Source organism: Carcharodon carcharias, chromosome 4 (assembly GCF_017639515.1).
Source record: "Carcharodon carcharias isolate sCarCar2 chromosome 4, sCarCar2.pri, whole genome shotgun sequence".
In the NCBI taxonomy this organism is placed as follows: domain Eukaryota; kingdom Metazoa; phylum Chordata; class Chondrichthyes; order Lamniformes; family Lamnidae; genus Carcharodon; species Carcharodon carcharias.
The window spans coordinates 121,463,012-121,481,727 of record NC_054470.1 but is presented as its reverse complement, the minus strand read 5'-3'; the positions used below and the strand labels follow the sequence as shown (position 1 = coordinate 121,481,727).

Below are 18,716 nucleotides of genomic sequence, written 5' to 3'. Positions count from 1 at the left end.
CCTGTTTAACCTCTGTCAGCTTTACTGTTCTAGATGTAAATACTGTACCAACATTCTATTCATTTTCTCAATTGCATCTCCACATTTTCCAGAGACTAATTAATCTATCACTCAAAAGTCTCTTTGTAACTCTCCCTACACCCACTGCATATTAAAGTACATTTCTGCAGTCTAATGTATGCAAAATATCACATTTTTCAGGGCAACATTCCACCAGCTCTTTGTCAGTCCAACTGCACAGAGTGCATATATTGTGTATATTTCAATCCTGGCAGTGTGTTATATTGTGCTTGTATTTCTATATACTCGGCAAATTGTTTAGATTTTTCTATACACACATCGGTAATAAGCTCAAATTCACTAATTAGACACATCATCTTCTCAAAACAATATTTAAGCTTTGGTATTTAAATGCATTGTAATATGATTCAACCCAAGCTGGTTCTGTTGTTTATAAATATGTAGAGTACGCACCACAGAAAGGTTATGTACCTTGTAAGGTTGTCTCTCGTCCACACTCACCCCCCTCTCCCCCACATCTCCTCCACCATCCCCCACCACCAAAGGTAAATTCTCCACACACTGCTGGAGGAGCCAAGATTTTTTAAAATGGGAAAAAAGGCAAAATCTCCTTTGATGTTTTGTGGCATTGTGTCAGAGGTGTCTCTGTGTGACCCAGCCTGGGTCAGCACAGTACACAGGTACGAACTCTGCCTCGGTACATCATTTTATTTTTGCCTTAAGCCATTTACTGAGACATCAATTATTTACACTGAGTACAAGGCCAGAAGGATTGGCCAGGTGGGAGCTTGGTATATGGAGAATGCTGCTTAAAGAAAGGTAGGCAATCTTTTTATTCTGCAATCGATTCTCTGCACACCACTGAGATAATCATACAGTAATCATAAAGAGGAGGAAGAAGTTTGGTGTGGGGATAAAGGTGCCAAGGCAGATGAAGTGTTTTCTGTGGTTACTGTTAAAACAACAAATACAGAGGTTGTAGATTACTCCTTGCAATTACTTTGCTCATCTAAAAACACCTAATTCTTGGATGCCCAGGCAAAAGGCCTTGCAATGGCCCTTCATTGATTACTCCTTTCGTGTATCTGCAGTAATATGGTAAGCAATATATTATACAATCAGCAAGCCATTTGACCAATGTTATGTAACCAACAAGCCTGTCCAAACAACTGCTCAGGTTGGTGGAAGGATTTTTTACTTTCCAGGCAAAAGATTAGAACTTTATGGGAGGCCAGTGACAGAATTTTTCTCAATGTGATTAATGAAGGGAGGATTAAAAATTAGGACCATTGTTTCATGATAAGTCAATACAGTGGGCAGAAAACCTGTATATATCCTAAAGATTGCATCATCAGAATGCCCAATTAGGCAAGGCAGACCTACCAATGCCTCAATCTTACTATTACACTAACAATACAATTTTCCGAACAAAGCTTCAATCACGGGTTCAAAGAGGTTTGAACTCAGGATATACCAATTTTAAACCTTCATCGGTCTTGATGCTTTTTTTTGCTTGTGTCTTAAGCCATTTTCTGAAAGGAACACATCCAATTTATTCCTTGCAGTTGAAACTTCATAACCAGCCTTTCCTTTTTCTAGATGCTGACTGACTTTATTGTGTTACTTCCAGCAGACTTTTCTTTTGTATATTTCCAGTTTAATCCCTTTTTATTTTACTAAAGCTGATTAAGGATCTGAGATGGTTCAATGGGGTTTATTTTCCACACTGTCTTCACAACCTAAATGATGGAATTCTACTCTGAAAAATGAGTAAACGTAGTTGATTTTAAGGATCGTATTAAAGGAGGAGATCCGTGACGAGGGGGGAAAGGTTCAGGGAGGGAATTCAAGAGCTTAAAGCCTAGGGGGCAAAAGGCATGACTACTAAAGTTGAGATGAAATAAGTGGGAAACAAGTGGCCACAGTTGGAGGAATGCAGAGTGGAAGAAGGATTGCAGAGCCTGAAGACGTTACAGAGATAGGGAAGGGTGAGGCCATTGAATGTTTTGAACACAAGAATGTTAATTTTAAAATGGGGGCACCGGTGACCGAGAAGCAATGTAGGTCAGAGGGGTGATGGATGAATGGGACTTGGTGCGAGTTAAAACGCTGGCAGAAGATTTTCAGGTGAGCTTAACTTTATGGAGAACGAAAGATGGGAGGTGAGCCAGAAGACCATTGGAAAAAGAGCGGCAGAACTTTACCACTTTTATTAACCAAGAGGAAAATGTTAACAAATGTTAATATGTTGAAGATTTCAAACACATTGTTTACTAAAGACAGCAACATAGAAAAATAAGAAAAACAACTGGAGAACTTACATAGTGTTGAATACTTAATCAGGGTAAAGAAACAAACAAATATTCCAAGGTAGAGCCTACCATTGATCAAAACAAAAAACTGTGGATGCTGGAAATCCAAAACAAAAACAGAATTACCTGGAAAAACTCAGCAGGTCTGGCAGCATCGGTGGAGAAGAAAAGAGTTGACGTTTCGAGTCCTCATGACCCTTCAACAAAACCGGTTCTGTTGAAGGGTCATGAGGACTCGAAACGTCAACTCTTTTCTTCCCCACCGATGCTGCCAGACCTGCTGAGTTTTTCCAGGTAATTCTGTTTTTGTAGAGCTTACCATTGTCTGCTCAGTGGAAATAGCAACACAGGAAGAATTCTATCATCATAAAAAAGGCTTGTGTTTATACAGCGCTTTTCATGAGCACCGGGTGTCTGACAGCGCTTTACAGCCAATTAAGTATTTTTGAAGCCAATTTGCTGTTGTAATGCAGGAAATGCAGCAGCAAATTTACGCACAGCAGGATCCCACAAACAGCAATGTGATAATGACCAGATAATCCATTCTTAGTGATGCTGATTGCAGGATGAATATTGGCCAGGATATCAAGGATAACTCCCCTGCTTTTCTTCAAGATAGTGCCTTGGGATCTTTTACAACCATCAAGGCAGGAAGATAGTGTCTCCATTTAACACCTCATCTGAAAGATGGCACCTCTGACAATGCAGCACTCCCTCAATACTGTATTGGAGAGTCAGCCTTTATTTTATTGTGTTAAAATCCTGGAGTAGGGCTTGAACTCAGAACCTCATGACTCAGAGGTGAAAGCATTAGCACCTGAGCCACAGCTGTCAGCCACTTCAAGTAAGGTTACCCTTTGTTTATTTTTTATTTGATCATGGGATGAGGGCGTCGCTAGCTAGGCCAGCATTTATTGCTGAAGCCTCATTGGCCTCAACAAGGTGCTGGTGAGATGACTTATTAAACTACTGAATCCATGTGGTGCAGGTTCACCCACAGTGCTGTTAGGAAGGGAATTCCAGGATTTTGACCCAGCAACAATGAAGGAACTGTGATATATTTCCAAGTCACGATGGTGTGTGGCTTGGAAGGGAATTTGCAGGTGGTGGTGTTCCCAGCTATCTGCTGCCCTTGTCCTTCTAGGTGGTAGAGGTCATAGGTTTGGAAAGTGCCATCGAAGGAGTCTTGGCGAGTTGCTGTGGTGCATCGTGTAGATGGTACACACTGCTGCAACTGTGCACCAATGGTGGAGGGGGTGAATGTGTAAGGTAGTGAATGGAGTGCCAATCAAGCAGGCTGCTTTGTCCTGGATGATGCTGAGCAGCTTGAGTGTTGTTGAAGCTGCACTCATCCAGACAATTGGAGAGTATTCCATCACCTACTTGAATTGTGCCTTGTAGATGATGGACTGGCTTTGTGGAGTCAGCAGTCACTGCAAAATTCTCAGCCTCTGACCTGCTCCTGTAGCCACAGTATTTACAAGGTTAGTCCTGTTCAGTTTCTGGTCAATGGTAACCCCCAGGATGTTGATAGTGGGGGATTCAGTGATGGTAATGCGACAGAATGTCAAGTGGAGATGGTTAGATTCTCTTGTTGGAGATGGTCACTGCCTGACACTTGTGTGGCATGAACGCACTTATCAGCCCAAGCCTATATGTTGTCCAGGTCTTGCTGCATTTGGATGTGGATTGCTTCAGTATCTGAGGAGTCGCGAATGGTGCTTAACATTGTGCAATCATCAGTGGACATCCATTGTGATGACTGACCTCCAACAACCACAGCCATCTTCATTTGTGCTAGGACTGCAACCAGTGGAGAGTTTTTCCTCTTATTTCCACTGACTTCAGTTTTGCTAGGGCTCCGCGAGTCCACACTACGTCAAATGCTGCCTTCATATCAAGGGGAGTCACTCTCACCTCACCCCTTGAGTTCAGCTCTTTTGTCCATCTTTGGATCAAGGCTGGAATGAGGTCAGAAGCTGAGTGGACCTGGCAGAATCCACACTGAGCGTCAGCAAGTAGATTATTTCTGAGTAAGTGCCACTTGATAGCACTATTGAAAATCTTCCATCACTTTGCTGATAATCGAGAGTAGACTGATGAGGTGGTAATTTGCCGGGTTGGATTTGCCTTTCTTTTTGTGTACAGGATATACCTGGGCAATTTTCCACATAGCCAGTTAGATGCCAGTGTTGTAGCTGTACTGGAAAAGCTTGGCTAGGGGCGCAGCTAGTTCTGGTGCACAAGTCTTCAGTACTATTGCCGGAATATTGCCAGGGCCCACAACCTTTGCAGTATCATGTGCCTTCAGCCATTTCTTGATATTACATAGAGTGAACTGAATTGGCTGAAGACTGATATCCGTGATGCTGGGAACCTCTGCAGGAGGCCAAGATGGATCATCCATTCGGCACTTCTGGCTGAAGATGGCTACAAACACTTCAGCCTTATCTTTTGCACTGATGTGCTGGGCTATCCCATCATTGAGGATGGGGATACTTGTGGAGCCTCCTCCTCCAGTGAGTTCTTTAATTGTCCACCACCATTCACAACTAGATGTGACAGGACTGAAGAACTTAGATCTGATCAATTGGTAGGATCGCTTAGCTCTGTCTATCGTTTGCTGCTTATGCTGTTTGGCACACAAGTAGTCCTGTGTTGTAGCTTCTCCAGGTTGACACCTCATTTTTAGGTATGCCTGGTGCTGCTCCTGGCATGCCCTCCTGCACTCTTCATTGAACCTGGGTTGATCCCCTGGCTTGATGGTAATGGAAGAGTGGGGGATATGCTGGGCCATGAGGTTACAGATTGTGGTTACATACAATTCTGCTGCTGCTGATGGCCCACAGCGCCTCATGATTGCCCAGTCTTGAGTTGCTACATCTGTTGAAACCTAGCCCATTTAACACGGTGGTAGTGCCACACAACACGGTGGAGGGTATCCTCAATGTGATGCTGGGACTTTGACTCCACAAGGATGTGCAATGGTCGCTCCTACCTATACTGTCATAGACAGATGCATCTGCAACAGGTAGATTGGTGAGGATTATGTCAAGTTGGTTTTACTCCCTTGTTGGTTCTCTCACCACCTGCCACAGACCTAGTCTAGCAGCTATGCCCTTTAGGACGCGGCCAGCCCGGTCAGTTGTGTTGCTACTGAGCCACTCTTGGGGGAGAATTTTACGGTCCCGGGGCCTAAAAATGTGGCAAGCCATTCAAAAGTCCATTGACTTTGGCAAGACAAGATCATCCAGCCAGCAGGAGGGACCGTAAAATTCCGCTCTTGGTGACGGACATTGAAAATCCTGCACCCAGAGTACATTCTGTGCCCTGGCTCCCTCAGTGCTTCCTCGAGCATGGAGGAGTACTGATTTACATACTGAGTTGGGGGAAGGGGGTGGGGTTTGCTGGCGTCAGTAGGTGGTAATCAGCAGGATGTTTCCTTGCCCATGTTTGACCTGATGCCATGAGACTTAATGGGGTCCAGAGTCAATGTGGAGGACTCCCAGGGTAACTCCTTCCCGACTGTATACCATTATGCCGCCACTTCTGATTGGTCTGTGTATCTTTCTAGTGAACATAATCTGCTCTACATTGTGTGATGAATGCATTCTTTAGGAGAACATATTCTACAGACACATTTTAATAAAAATATAACCAATTATTTAATCATTTGGATATTTCTAATTTGCAACAGACACCAAAAGTCACAATATTATAAACCAAATACCTTTGGATTGAAACTGTGGCACAACAACCTTTGTTTCAGTTTTCATTGTTCTCAGCCATCGATTTCTTTGTTTTCTCTTTTCTTCAGAACATGCCTAAATAAATGCAAGCAATAAAGAACATGACAGCTCTGAAAAATGCACAAACACAATAGGTAGGGTGAACTCCATAATCTTTTAAGACTTTCAAACCATTGGATAATCTCTCCAAAGGAACTTCCATTCCAAGCAGTGCAAAATATCTATTTCAGGCCTTGTGAACTGAGGCTGCCTGATGCAATTCTTCAATCTTTTACTGATATCTGGCTGGTATCTATCTGAATATTTATTTTACACAAATTTTTTAATATATTCATTCATGAGATATGGGCATCACTGGCTAGGTGAGCATTTATTGCCCACCCCTAATTGTCCTTGAGAAGGTGGTGATGAGCTGCCTCCTTGAACCGCTGCAGTCCATGTGGTGTAGGTACACCCACGGTGCTGCTAGGGAGGGAGTTCCAGGAATTTGACCCACTGACAGTGAAGGAAAGGCGATATATTTCCAAGTCAGGTTGATGAGTGGTTTGGAGGGGAACTACTAGGTGGCGGTGTTCCCATCTATCTGCTGCCCTTGTCCTTCTAGATGGTAGTGGTCGTGGGTTTGGAAGGTGCTGTCGAAGAAGCCTTGGTGAGTTCCTGCAGTGCATCTTGTAGATGGTGCACACTGCTGCCACTGTGCATTGGTAGCAGAGGGAGTGAATGTTTATGGATGGGGTGCTAATCAAGCGGGGCTGCTTTGTCTTGGATGGTGTTGAGCTTCATGAGTGTTGTGGGAGCTGCACTCATCCAGGCAACTGGAGAATATTCCATCACACTCCTGACTTGTGCCTTGTAGATGGTGGACAGACGTTGGAGAGTCAGATGAGTTACTTGCTGCAGGATTCCTAGCCTCTAACCCACTCTTGTAGCCACAGTATTTATATGGCTAGTCCAATACAGTTTCTGCACAATGGTAACCCCCCAGGATGTTGATAGTGGGGGATTCAGTGAAAGTAATGCCATTGAATGTCAATGGGTGATGGTTAGATTCTATCTTGTTGGAGATGGTCAATGCCTGGCACTTATGTGGTGCAAATGTTCCTTGCCACTTATCAGCCCAAGCCTGGATATTGTCCAAGTCCATGTAGACATTCAGTATCTGAGGAGTTGTGAATGGTGCTGAACGTTGTGCGATCATCAGTGAACATTCCCACTTCTGACCTTATGATGGAAGGAAGGTCATCAGTGAAGCTGCTGAAGATGGTTGGGCCGAGGACACGACCCTGAGGAACTCCTGCAGTGATGCCTGGAACTGAGATGACTGACTTACAAAAACCACAACCATCTTTCTTTGTGCTAGGTATTACTCCAACCAGTGGAGAGTTTTCTCCCTGATTCCCATTGGCTCCAGTTTTGCTAGGGCTCCTTGATACCATAATCAGTCAAATACTGCCTTGATATCAAGGGCAGTCACCCTCATCTCACCTCGGGAGTTCAGCTCTTTTGTCCATGTTTGAACCAAGAATGTAATAAGGTCAGGATCGGAGTGGCGCTGGAGGAATCCAAACTGTGTGCCAGTGAGCTGGTTATCGCTAAGCAAGTGCTGCTTGATAACACAATTGCTGACCCCTTCCATCACTTTACTGATGATGGACAGTACACTAATGGGGCAGTAATTGACTGGCTTTTGTCCTGCTTTTTGTGCACAGGACATACTTGGGAAATTTTCCACATAACTGGGTAAATGCCAGTGTTGTAGCTGTACTGGAACAGCTTGACTAGTGGCGCGGCAAGTTCTGGAGCACTATCCTTCAATACTATTGCCGGAATATTTTAAGGGTCCATAGCCTTTGCAGTATTCAGTGCCTTCAGCCATTTCTTGATATCATGTGGAGTGAATCGAATTGGTTGAAGACTGGCTTCTGTGATGCTGGGGACCTCCGGAGGAGGCCGAGATGGATCACCCACTCGGCACTTCTGGCTGAAGGTTGTTGCAAATTGCTTTACAACTAAGCAGTTTGCTCGGCCACATCAAAGCACATCCAGAGTGAACTACTTGCAGTGGTGGGATTTGAAATTCCAACATATGGGTTGTTAGTCCAATATCATAATCATTACACCACCCTTTTATGACACTCTATCAAGAGTTGTCATACATTTTGACACAAAAAATCCCTTAGTTTAGAACAATTTTAAGGATTTCCACACCAATAAACTATTTATACAAGTTCTAGGTCCAAACTGACAATTCTCAACCAGCCAGTGGAAACAGATTGGGAATTTCTAATTTGCAACATGTTCCAGTGAGTTCAAAAATTTTAAGCAACTAAATTCCTATATATGTAGAAACTTATTTAGCAGTTGCTTTATCTTCAGTGACAGTTTTGAGATGGTTCAATTTTGATACTGAGGACTTCAAAATCACTTGCCTGGAATTTTGTGATTTAATTAGTAATCTTCAAGAGGCTTATGTAGTCAAGTAACAATACATGTACATTAGTTAACCTCTTGTGACATTACAAGCGAGGAGTTGAGGTCATGTGCAGGTTTTAGGTGAAGCTGGGTTAGATGGTGGGTAATAATTGGGTCAGGAATGTAGATTCAGTTCCCATTCTTAAGTCAAACATTTTGTCAGGAAGTCTGTCTCTTAGTTGCTTCCTTGGAATTTTACCCAGGCAGAGAGTAGTGTATCTATGTTTGCTGACAATACAAAGCTAGGTAGAAATGTAAGCTGTGTGGAGGGGTTGCCAATATAGAAAGGCAGGTTAAGAGACTGGGCGACAAGATGGCAGATGGAGTATAATGTGGGGAAGTGTGAAGTTATTTACTTTGATTGTAAGAATAGAAAAGCAGAATTTTTTAGAAAGGTATGGGAACTTATAAATGTTGATGTTTAGAGGGTCTTGGGTGTACATGCACAAGGAAGGCAGTCAGTTAGCATGTAGATACAGCAAGCAATTAGGCAGGCAAATGGCATGTTGGTCTTTATTGCAAGGGGATTGGAGTACAAGATAAAGAAGTCTCGCTACAATTGTACAGGCTTTGGTGAAACGACACTTGGAATAGTGTGCGCAGTTTTGGTCTCCATATTTAAGGAAGGATATCCTTGCATTTGGGCAGTCTCAGGATAAGGAGACAATCATTTTGGACTGATATGATGAGAAAATCCTTCACTAAAATGGTTGTGAATTGTCGGAACTCTCTGTCCCAAGGGAATGTGGATGCTCCATCGTCGAATATATTTAAGATCAGATTTTGGCCTCTCGGGGGATACGGGCAGTGGGCGGGAAGTGGAATTGTAACTGACGATCAGCCATGATCATATTGAATGACAGAGCAGGCTCAATGAGCTGTATAGTCTACTCTTGCTCCTATTTCTTATGTTCCTATGAACCAGTTAACAAAACAGGGATGGGTATATGGCTATTTGAGCCCCAGATGCACAGTTCTGAAATGGTTAGCTTGAAACAATATATTGGTAGCTTTTACCAACAATTCAATCACATGTCAGCTTTTGATGTAATTTTCGCTTGGCTACCCGAAAGTAGGTATCAAGAACATCGCTGGAGCACTCTGCTTGAATAATAGCAGCAGGGAAAATAACTTGATTTTTCTCTCATTTTAGAATTGTGTTCAAGTTTCTAAGGTCAAGAGTGGGTCAAAATTCCCTGTGCTCCAAGGGAGCTCAAAACAGTAGCAATATAAGTGGTTCCTTTTGGTTGTGTCATCACCTTGATAGCTAAAGAGAATAACAAACCTATTTGGCTTGAAGAATGCATCACTTGGGGAGATTTTTCTCATTCCCAAATGATAGATGACACTATGCCCTTGAACCTGGAAAGAAGTCCTTCAAAATTCAGGAAAAGCCTTTGGTCAAACCTCTCTCTTACTCGGGCATCAAAAGCAGTGTTCATCCACTGACTTTCAAATACAACAGGTTACAAATTACAAAAGTGGGTTCTGCCTTAGATAATCTCTCAGATCGAACTGTGCTTTGCCTCCTGTAAGGGATCTGTTTAGCTGCACTGCCATAATCTAAAAACAGGACAGCATAACTCAGGCATTTAACAATTGGACCCTCAAGAGACCCTCTCTTGATCCCGTACCTATGCTTTTTACGCTCTTATGCTTTTATGCTTTTTATGTGCGTCTCTTCAATCTTTTCCAAGTGGTTTATGGAAACTCTTGGCAAGCTGAGACCAGGTAGAATTAGTAAAGCAGACAGCAAGTGAACTACAGAATAACGGATACTGTATTCACTTAATTTTATCAATCCAACTTGTCTTCACATAATAATAGAAAATGATGAACACATGATGCCTCCCCAGGCTACGGGCCATTTTGCTCAATTTAAACAAAATAACTTCTAACTATCCTCTTGCATTAGAGCTGAGTCTGTCAAAAGCTTATTCTAGTTATTTGTTTATAAACCAGACTCTGAGTGTCAGCCCCTATTTCTATCTCTCTGCATTCAGCACCAATGGGGAGAGGCTATGCCAGACAATCCCTGTTGAGCAAAATGGGCCAGGGGCTTCCCAAAACAATGGGTGTAATGCCTTTTTGGATAATCAAACAGGCTGAAAAAAATGTTCGCTGTCTTTATATTTAAGGAAACAACACCAACATCGAGCTTATTATCATTGTGCCCACCTTTTATCAGTGTCCTTTTCTAAAACTAGGTAAATACATTTTGCTTTAACAAATAATTACAACATTTAAATGACTATTTTTCAAATCTTTTCTGTGACAAGATGGTCAAAAATCCCAAAACACGGCATGGCACCTCTCCAGCATTGAATACGATAGTGTCCTAGAGACACAAGCTCCCCCTGTGTAATTTAGCTGTTGTGACTGAGTTACTCCATTGTATGAAAGATGCTTTTCATGTGTATTAGTTATTATCTGAGAAAGCACCTTGATCTGAAGTGCAATACATCTTGGATGTCATTTAAAATGATGCCCTGTTTCTATGATATATGTATGTTTAATCTGTTGAGTAACAAACAGTGTGGCTCAATGTCACGTGTATTTATTCAACACCTACCACCGTTAAAAAACAAAAGCAGTAATGCTGTCACACCAATCAAAAATAATTTGCATACTTTTCATCTTATCATTAACACCTTGCAAATATAAATATTGAAAACACATCTTTCCAGTTTATTTTCTCTAGCTCCATTCCTCACCCCTTTAAAATTATTTTTCCCAATCTATTTCTCTGTCTTGTTTATGTCCTTCTCAATCTTTAGATGAAGCTTTATTATGTCATGATCACTGTTGCCTAGATGTTCCCATTACACTTACTTCTCTGATCTGTTTTGGTTCGTTTCTCATTACTAGTTCAAACAGCATTCCCTCTCGTTGGACTTTTTACATACTGTGAAAGGAAGGAGCCGTAAAACCTACATTCCGTCTACCCCTCATGCTACCTCTTCTTGCAAGTTTATTTGGAGGTAGTTAGAACTAGAACTAGAACTAGGGGTCACTGTTTAAAAATACAGGGTCACCCATTTAAAAGGGAGATAAGGTGAAATTTTTTCATTCAGAGGGTGAGTATTTGGAACTCTCTTCCTCAAAAGGTGGTGGAAGCAGAGTCTTTGAATATTTTTAAGGTAGAGGTGGATAGATTCTTATTAAGCAAGGGGGTGATAAGTTATTGGGGGAAGGTGAGATGCAGGTTTCAGGTTACTATCAGACCAGCCATGATCTTTTTAAATGGCGGAGCAGACTCGAGGGGCTGAATGCCTACTCCTGCTCCTTGTTCGTATGTAGTTAAAATCTCCCTCATTATTCTATATCCTTTTGTTATTGGACAAACTTGCTAACGTATATTTTCTTCCTACTCCTTTCTACTATTATGTGGTTTTCATTTGCTCTATTAGCATGACTGATTAGGGAACACTTGCTCTAACTCAAAATTTAAAAAAAAGGTCAAATGGCCAGAAGATAAAGAGTTAAAGATGAACAAATAATGAAGCCCCTATGGAGTGCAAGAAAATTAGACTGTTGTGATTTGGACAGTAAACCTCCAATTTTTTGGTCAACATTCATGGCAAATGCTGTATGAGGAGCAAATAATTTCAGAAATAAAAGTTAATAATCCAAATTATTGGATTATCATATTCTCAAAAACAACAGGTCATGTATTTCACATTAACCTGAGCATTCAGCAGTACTTGTGCCAAAACTAATCATACTGCCCATTAATTACCAAGTGCAGAACCACTGTACCATTATATTGGTAGCCATCTATCTATCATAACCAGGATTACTAAATTTACAGCATAAAAACAGGTTGACTACATTATTGTCTTAGCTAAAATATTCAATGAGAAAGACTCAGAATACTAAACATTATGGAATTTAATGGAGCATAAGCTAATTCTCCAATTTGCATTCATAGATATATGGCCACAGATTATTCAAAACAATTAGAAGTTTATCAATAAATTCCATATATCATTAATATCCTTTTTGAGCTATAAAAATGTCTATTTACACTATTTATTTCAAGTATATTGCTTTAAGACATCTTGGAATTTACTAGAAGGCTCATATACGCAAGAGAAAAATTATTTTTTGTTCATTTCTCCAAAGTGTACTCTACAAAACATATTACTGAGTTTACTCCAAATACCACCTACAGATTTAAGACGTTGTCCCTTTAGGGGCTTTAGTCAAATTTTAACATTGATTGCTGACTGTAAGATCAGCTTTTTGTCTCCGTTGAAATATTTCCTACTTACCGTACTTCTTGTTGCTGGTGGAATCCTTTGCTGAGCAGTCTTCACTATCAATTCTCCCAAACTCTCAGCAGCAGTCTCCTCGGAGTCACTAAGATAAAAATACAGTGGGAAAGTGTGTTTTTATTGAAAGAACAAAGCTTAACAACAGTCAGGAGTTTCAATCTTAATGCAGAAAAGTACAACTGTAAATACCCCCTGAATGAAAATTAATAACAAAACACCTCATTTTCAGCTATCATTCAATTAACATTAGTTCAATGACTGTGCATAAAACATACATGAAATAATTAGTGTGGATGGTTCTTAATTTAAAGGATGTTAAACAGCTTGTAAGCATCTGGTAGCAAGCTAAAATAGGTCATTCAAAATTTATCTAACTAAATTAAGAGGAAAAAAATTGGTTTCTCCTCCTGGATCGACATGTCACAAGATAACTAAACTGACTTAGCAGGGTTGCCTGGGAATCCTTAGCTGTCAGTGGTGAATATGCAAAGGGCCAGCAAATTAAATCAACCTGCCAAACTGTCAATTTCAAGCCTCATGACTGCACGAAAATGGCATCACTGAAAGAAATCATGCATTGCCTTATTCTGGATTTCCTGGCATTAATTCAAAACTTCATGCAGTTGGAGCTAATTTCACATGCAAATTTCAGTCAATAAGCTTGAAGCAAGACATCCCATGACTATTCAAAAATCTGACAGGATTATTTCTTCCACTGAATGTGAAATCGACAGTATATGAAATCCAATCTCCATTTGCTTACAGTTTGCATATCCACACTGTCCCATCTGCAGGTCCAAGTTAATGAGAACTGTACCTGGCTCCAGTTATATCTTCCCACCCATCCTTATTGAAGTGCTCAAAGACTCTGCTCATCTCCTTGATGGATCTGTTGAGAAAACGCTGGTACCGTTTCAGGGAATTGTTTTTTCTTCTTTTTGCTCTGGGGTTGTAGCCCACTGTTTTGCATGCACAGTTGCCGTCACCTGCAGTTCTGGTTTTGGTGACAACAGTCTTAGACTCAAGTGCTTCCTGCAGCTCGTGTATTTTCTGTAATAACTCCTCATTTTCATTTCTCAGCTTTATTCTGTCTGTCATTTGCCTCTGTAGAGAGGCAGCTTCTGTTTTCAATTCTTCTATCATTGCAGCTAGCTCATTTTTCTCTCCCATAATTTGTTGATTTGCCTTCATCAGTTCTCCTATTTCGATAACTTGGTTGTCAAATTTAGTTTGAAGATTGCTGTAGGCAGTTTTCAATGAAGCTTTGGCTTGGGTCAACTCTTTGTTTGTTTCTTTCAGGTCTTTGGCTTCCCTCTGGATAGTTTTTAACTTCTTTTCCAAATGGCTGATCTGAAATAGGAAACCAATTATTTTAAGATTAGCTTGAAACATGAGGAAGCTTCTCCCCCAATATTTTGAGCACAGCCTCACAGTGATATGGCCCACAAAGTCCCAGCCCTAGTTCCTGACTGTGCTCAGTTGACTGATTTCATCAAGGGAGGCAGAAGGGCTGGTGAAACTAATGTCGGCGACTCTAGGCTAGGGAAAAGTAAAGAAAATAGTCACTGCTGCAAGTCACAGGATTCCCTCATTTTGGCTATTGGCAGCAATTGGGAAAGTAACACACTGATTGATTATATTTAAGAGGGCGTTAGTAACTTGCTTAAAGCAGCAGTTCATCACAGATTGGGAGATGCTTGGGAAATATCTCCTGTAGCCACCTGAATGGAGCCTGAGTGAGAAAGATTCAAAGCAGTGGCAAAGCCTGGTTCTCTAGTCCAGCAGGCAGAAGCTCCTGCTCCAGGAAGCTGCACCAATCTGTAACAGAAGCAATCTCCAAGTTCTGAAATGACATGACAAAGTAGTAATCAGAAAAGCACTGAGATTCTATTAATCCAAATGATTGCAGGCAAGTTCCCTTGTAAATACTGCTCCAGCCATGTCAGTCATTTTCTAAAGCCAATCCTGCAAGGGATTACTGGGCAGATTGGATGCTGTTCACGAATTTCTTCCTGCCCAGTTAAAATAACGTCAGGGCTTCAGTGGTATCATGGATCCCAGATTTAAATATATTCATTAGTTTGTAAAAATTATGAATCCAGAATTGGAATGGGACAGATGGGTTCCCCAATTTTAACCACTCACCTGCCTTGTTCCTGCTAGGTGGGTAGGGTTAAAATCAGGGCTACATTTTCACTTACATGTATATACTACAAATAAATAAATTTGGTGTTTTAATAACTTCATTGCTACAATGGGCAGCATATGCACTGGACACAATCCCCTGGCTAATTAAGTGACGGAACACAAATTTAACTTCTCACTCTATTATGTGCCCAATCTTTGCTGTGCAACTGTGGGAGATGCTTAGTCGACACGAAAAGGCATGGGGAACTTGAAAATAACTGTCAAGGATAATATCACTGCTATGCAATAACTAAAAACTGGTCTGGTGGAGCCCTGAAAATGCAGTAAAAGGTGTGTAAATTACAGGAAGGAAGGACAGTCAGTGCAACAAACCCTCAAATAAACAAATCAATAGGAGGGTGGCATTTTCGGGACATCAATGGGATTGTCTATTTCTATGAAAGTTTTCGAAAATCATTTCATAAATTATAACACTTTGATTTATTACAGGAGCTTACAATATAAAAAATAAGAATCTACAACCCAACAAATTTAACCCAAAATGGACTGAAAGAACCATGCAGTCTTAAATAGATCTGAATTTTCATCAAACTTGTATGAAAAGAAAATCATAACATCTCTTATGTTGGAACATTTTAACAGCTAATCAGCCAAAATCTCATTTTTAAATTGAATTTCTTGAAAGGCAATGCAGTAAAATCTTGCAAGTATATAACATGTTCAAAAATTCTTCGTTGTAGGCTCCATACAGAATTAAATTTAAGCACTTTAAAAATGAAGAATATATTCTGACTGATCCCTCATCTTAAATGACTTGAACAAGAAAGGCTATAGTCTGTAATACTACTCACTGCTGCTGTCAACTTTTAACAGCCTATTACACTAAAGAATACAAAGAAAAAGGAGCTAATACATTTCAAGCCCTAGTCTATTAGACATTTCCATGTGACATGGAAGCTCAGCAATATAATACATCCAATATTAATGTCTGACCGTACAGTTCAGCACTGTCAGTTTTGGACAACTGTACATTTTATCATATTATTGTCTCTTTTTAAGACAAGTTAGACGTACATACAAAATGCCTACAAGGTTCTTACCCGAGGCAATTTTCTCTGTCTTTTTCAGTTTTATTTGACCCCTGGAAGTAAAACATGCAACCTCTCTAAAAATTACAGTTGTTCTCCTATATTGGAGATGATGAAATGAAATAATTCCTCTGACATCCCTGGACTGTAGTACACAAATTATTTCAATTACATATTCCTCCTAAAGACAAATGAATATGAGCATTTCCTGTGCTGTACATTATTATATTTAACATGATGTTTGTCATTCTGTAATAATGCAATGACAGCTTTCATTACCTGACCATATGGCACTTGTTACAACGACACACAACAGTATTATCTCCTCTAAATCACTCCCTACAAGTTAATACACAATTCACAAAATACAAGCAATAGCTCCCAGCTCCGCTACACAAATATCACCAGCATCTTTAGGGTACATTTGGAAATCATATTGTTAATTCTGGAAAAACAGAGTGCAAAATAAATATAACCGTTCTCCGATATTAACACAAATTCTGCAAAAAGAAACCTTTGGATTACCTTGGTACTCACATAGCTAGTCATAAGGATGCTTAATACATAAGAATTGAATCTTACAGCTGCTCCGCATATGTGGCACGTACACCCAGTTTTAAAATCAGTTAAACAGTTCATCGGCAGAAAATCACATTAATGTTTATAAATGGATTTTAATTTTTCAATTCAAGACTGTAAATACACTCTGTAAATACACATGAATATGAAACAATCTTGCAACACAGCTTCCTGGTTCCATGATTCAGAATGTGAAAGATGATCCCAAAATCCATGATAATAAAAATAGGTAAATGCAAATGTACTTGTAAAATGCTAACTGTGAGTTAAACATAATGAAGATTGTAGAGCAGATTTTCAACTTGCTGTGCCAACCAAACAGAAACCAATTTTCATTTCCATCTATCCCCATGTCTCAAAAACAATATGCATCATACAAACAATTTGTGATAACTGAACTATTCAAATTGTCTTTTTAAAGTGACTTGATAAATGCAACATCCTTTATTTCTTACTTTGATCTAATTGACAGTCCTATTTTACAAATTAGACTTTTGTCAAAGATAAGGCAACATTTTAATCAATTTTTTAAAATTCCATTTAAAATCATCCTGAATATGGGATTCTCCAACTTACTCCAAAATAATAGCACACACTATAAACAGTCCCATTCAACATGTTCAATTGACTACATTTAAGCCATTTATCTTGAACATGTTTGACAAACATAGGCTAGGTTTCCAAATGACAGCCTGCAATTTCTATGGGGTTCCTCATTTTGCACGGTAAGTTCAGCAGGAAATGAGCATGACCCCAAAGAAACAACATAAACTACTGAAAAGGGTCAATGTCATTTCTTCATGGGTACCACCGATCCACTCGTTTGAAATCGGAGCACCTCCTATGGAAAGTCTAAGCCCAAATGTTTCATTCATTTTGGACTGTTTTTATAAATATAGTATCTAATCTAGAAATCAGTCAAAAGCAGATTGTTTCAACTATTCAAATATAAGGCACACTCCTTATATCCTTAAAATATATGCAAAATCTTTTTAGACCTACAATGACTCCCAGTGCACAGCAACTTAATGTTAAAATTCTCATCCTTCAGCCCTATAACTTTCCAGGATCTCCACTTCTGGTCTCTTGAACATCCAAATTTTAACCACACCACCACCACCAGCAGCCGTGCCTTCAGCTGCCTCAGCCGTAAACTCTGGAATTTCCTCCTTAAACCTCACCCCCTTCTCAATGCCCTCTCCTTTAAGATGCTCCTTAAAATCTACTTGTTTGAGCAAACATTTTGTCATCTTCCCTAATATCTCATTATGTGGCTGGGTGTCAAATGTTGTTTGATAACATTCCTTGGGAAATTTTACATTAAAGACGCTATATAAATACAAATTATAGTTGTTATAAATCATCGTAGATATATTTTGGAAGCTCTGCAATTTCCACCTGCCCACTTACATTGGGAGGCAGGAGGCAAGCAGCTGAATGGCCCCCTTCTTTGCTGCCCCAGGCCCAGCTGATGCAATTCATCAGTTAAGCCTGCGAATAGAAGGCCACACTCCCGCCTGTCGTTTGCCTGAGGTTATGATAATGAGGCTTGGACCTCCCACTGACACAATCACATTCCGGCCCTGTGTGTTTTCAGCATCTGCATTAGGACAAATACCTCCTGCCCCTTTCTGGAAATGAAGAGATCTGTTATGTAATTAAGCAGGCACATTGCATTACAAATAAAATTTAATACTGACAAATGTAAACCATTACATCTTGGGTTCAAAAATGAGGGACATGGCTATATACAGTGGGGAACCAAATTAGCAAAGAGAGACTGGATCTTTAAAATCGATAAACTGTGGAGAAGCAATTAAAAAAGTAAGAGAGTACTGGGATGCAGAATTAGAACTGTGCAAATTTACGAAGGTTAAAAGGAGGCATTTACAAAGCAAATTCCTACATCTCCTGTGTAGAATATACTGAGGAAAACTATGGGGAATTCTAATTCCTACTGTTACCTTGGTTTCCCAAGCCACCTCACCATACAGCAGTCTTCCATACGCCAAGTACTTTAATCATCCAATGGGTTTATTTTTGAGAAATTCTTCATTTGGTTTGGTTCCA

General features: G+C 40.2%; 1 protein-coding gene across 1 annotated transcript in view; it reads right to left on the bottom strand.

The window, feature by feature from the left end:
* The window catches only part of cntln (centlein, centrosomal protein), a 391,318-nt gene that overhangs the window by 158,622 nt on the left and 213,980 nt on the right, over positions 1–18,716 (bottom strand). The window contains exons 16-18 of the mRNA XM_041185504.1: positions 13,649–14,181; positions 12,829–12,916; positions 6,064–6,157 (exon numbers count right to left, since the gene is read on the bottom strand). Coding sequence (XP_041041438.1) covers positions 6,064–6,157; positions 12,829–12,916; positions 13,649–14,181 — 715 coding nt within the window. The remainder of the gene's footprint in view (positions 1–6,063; positions 6,158–12,828; positions 12,917–13,648; positions 14,182–18,716) is intronic.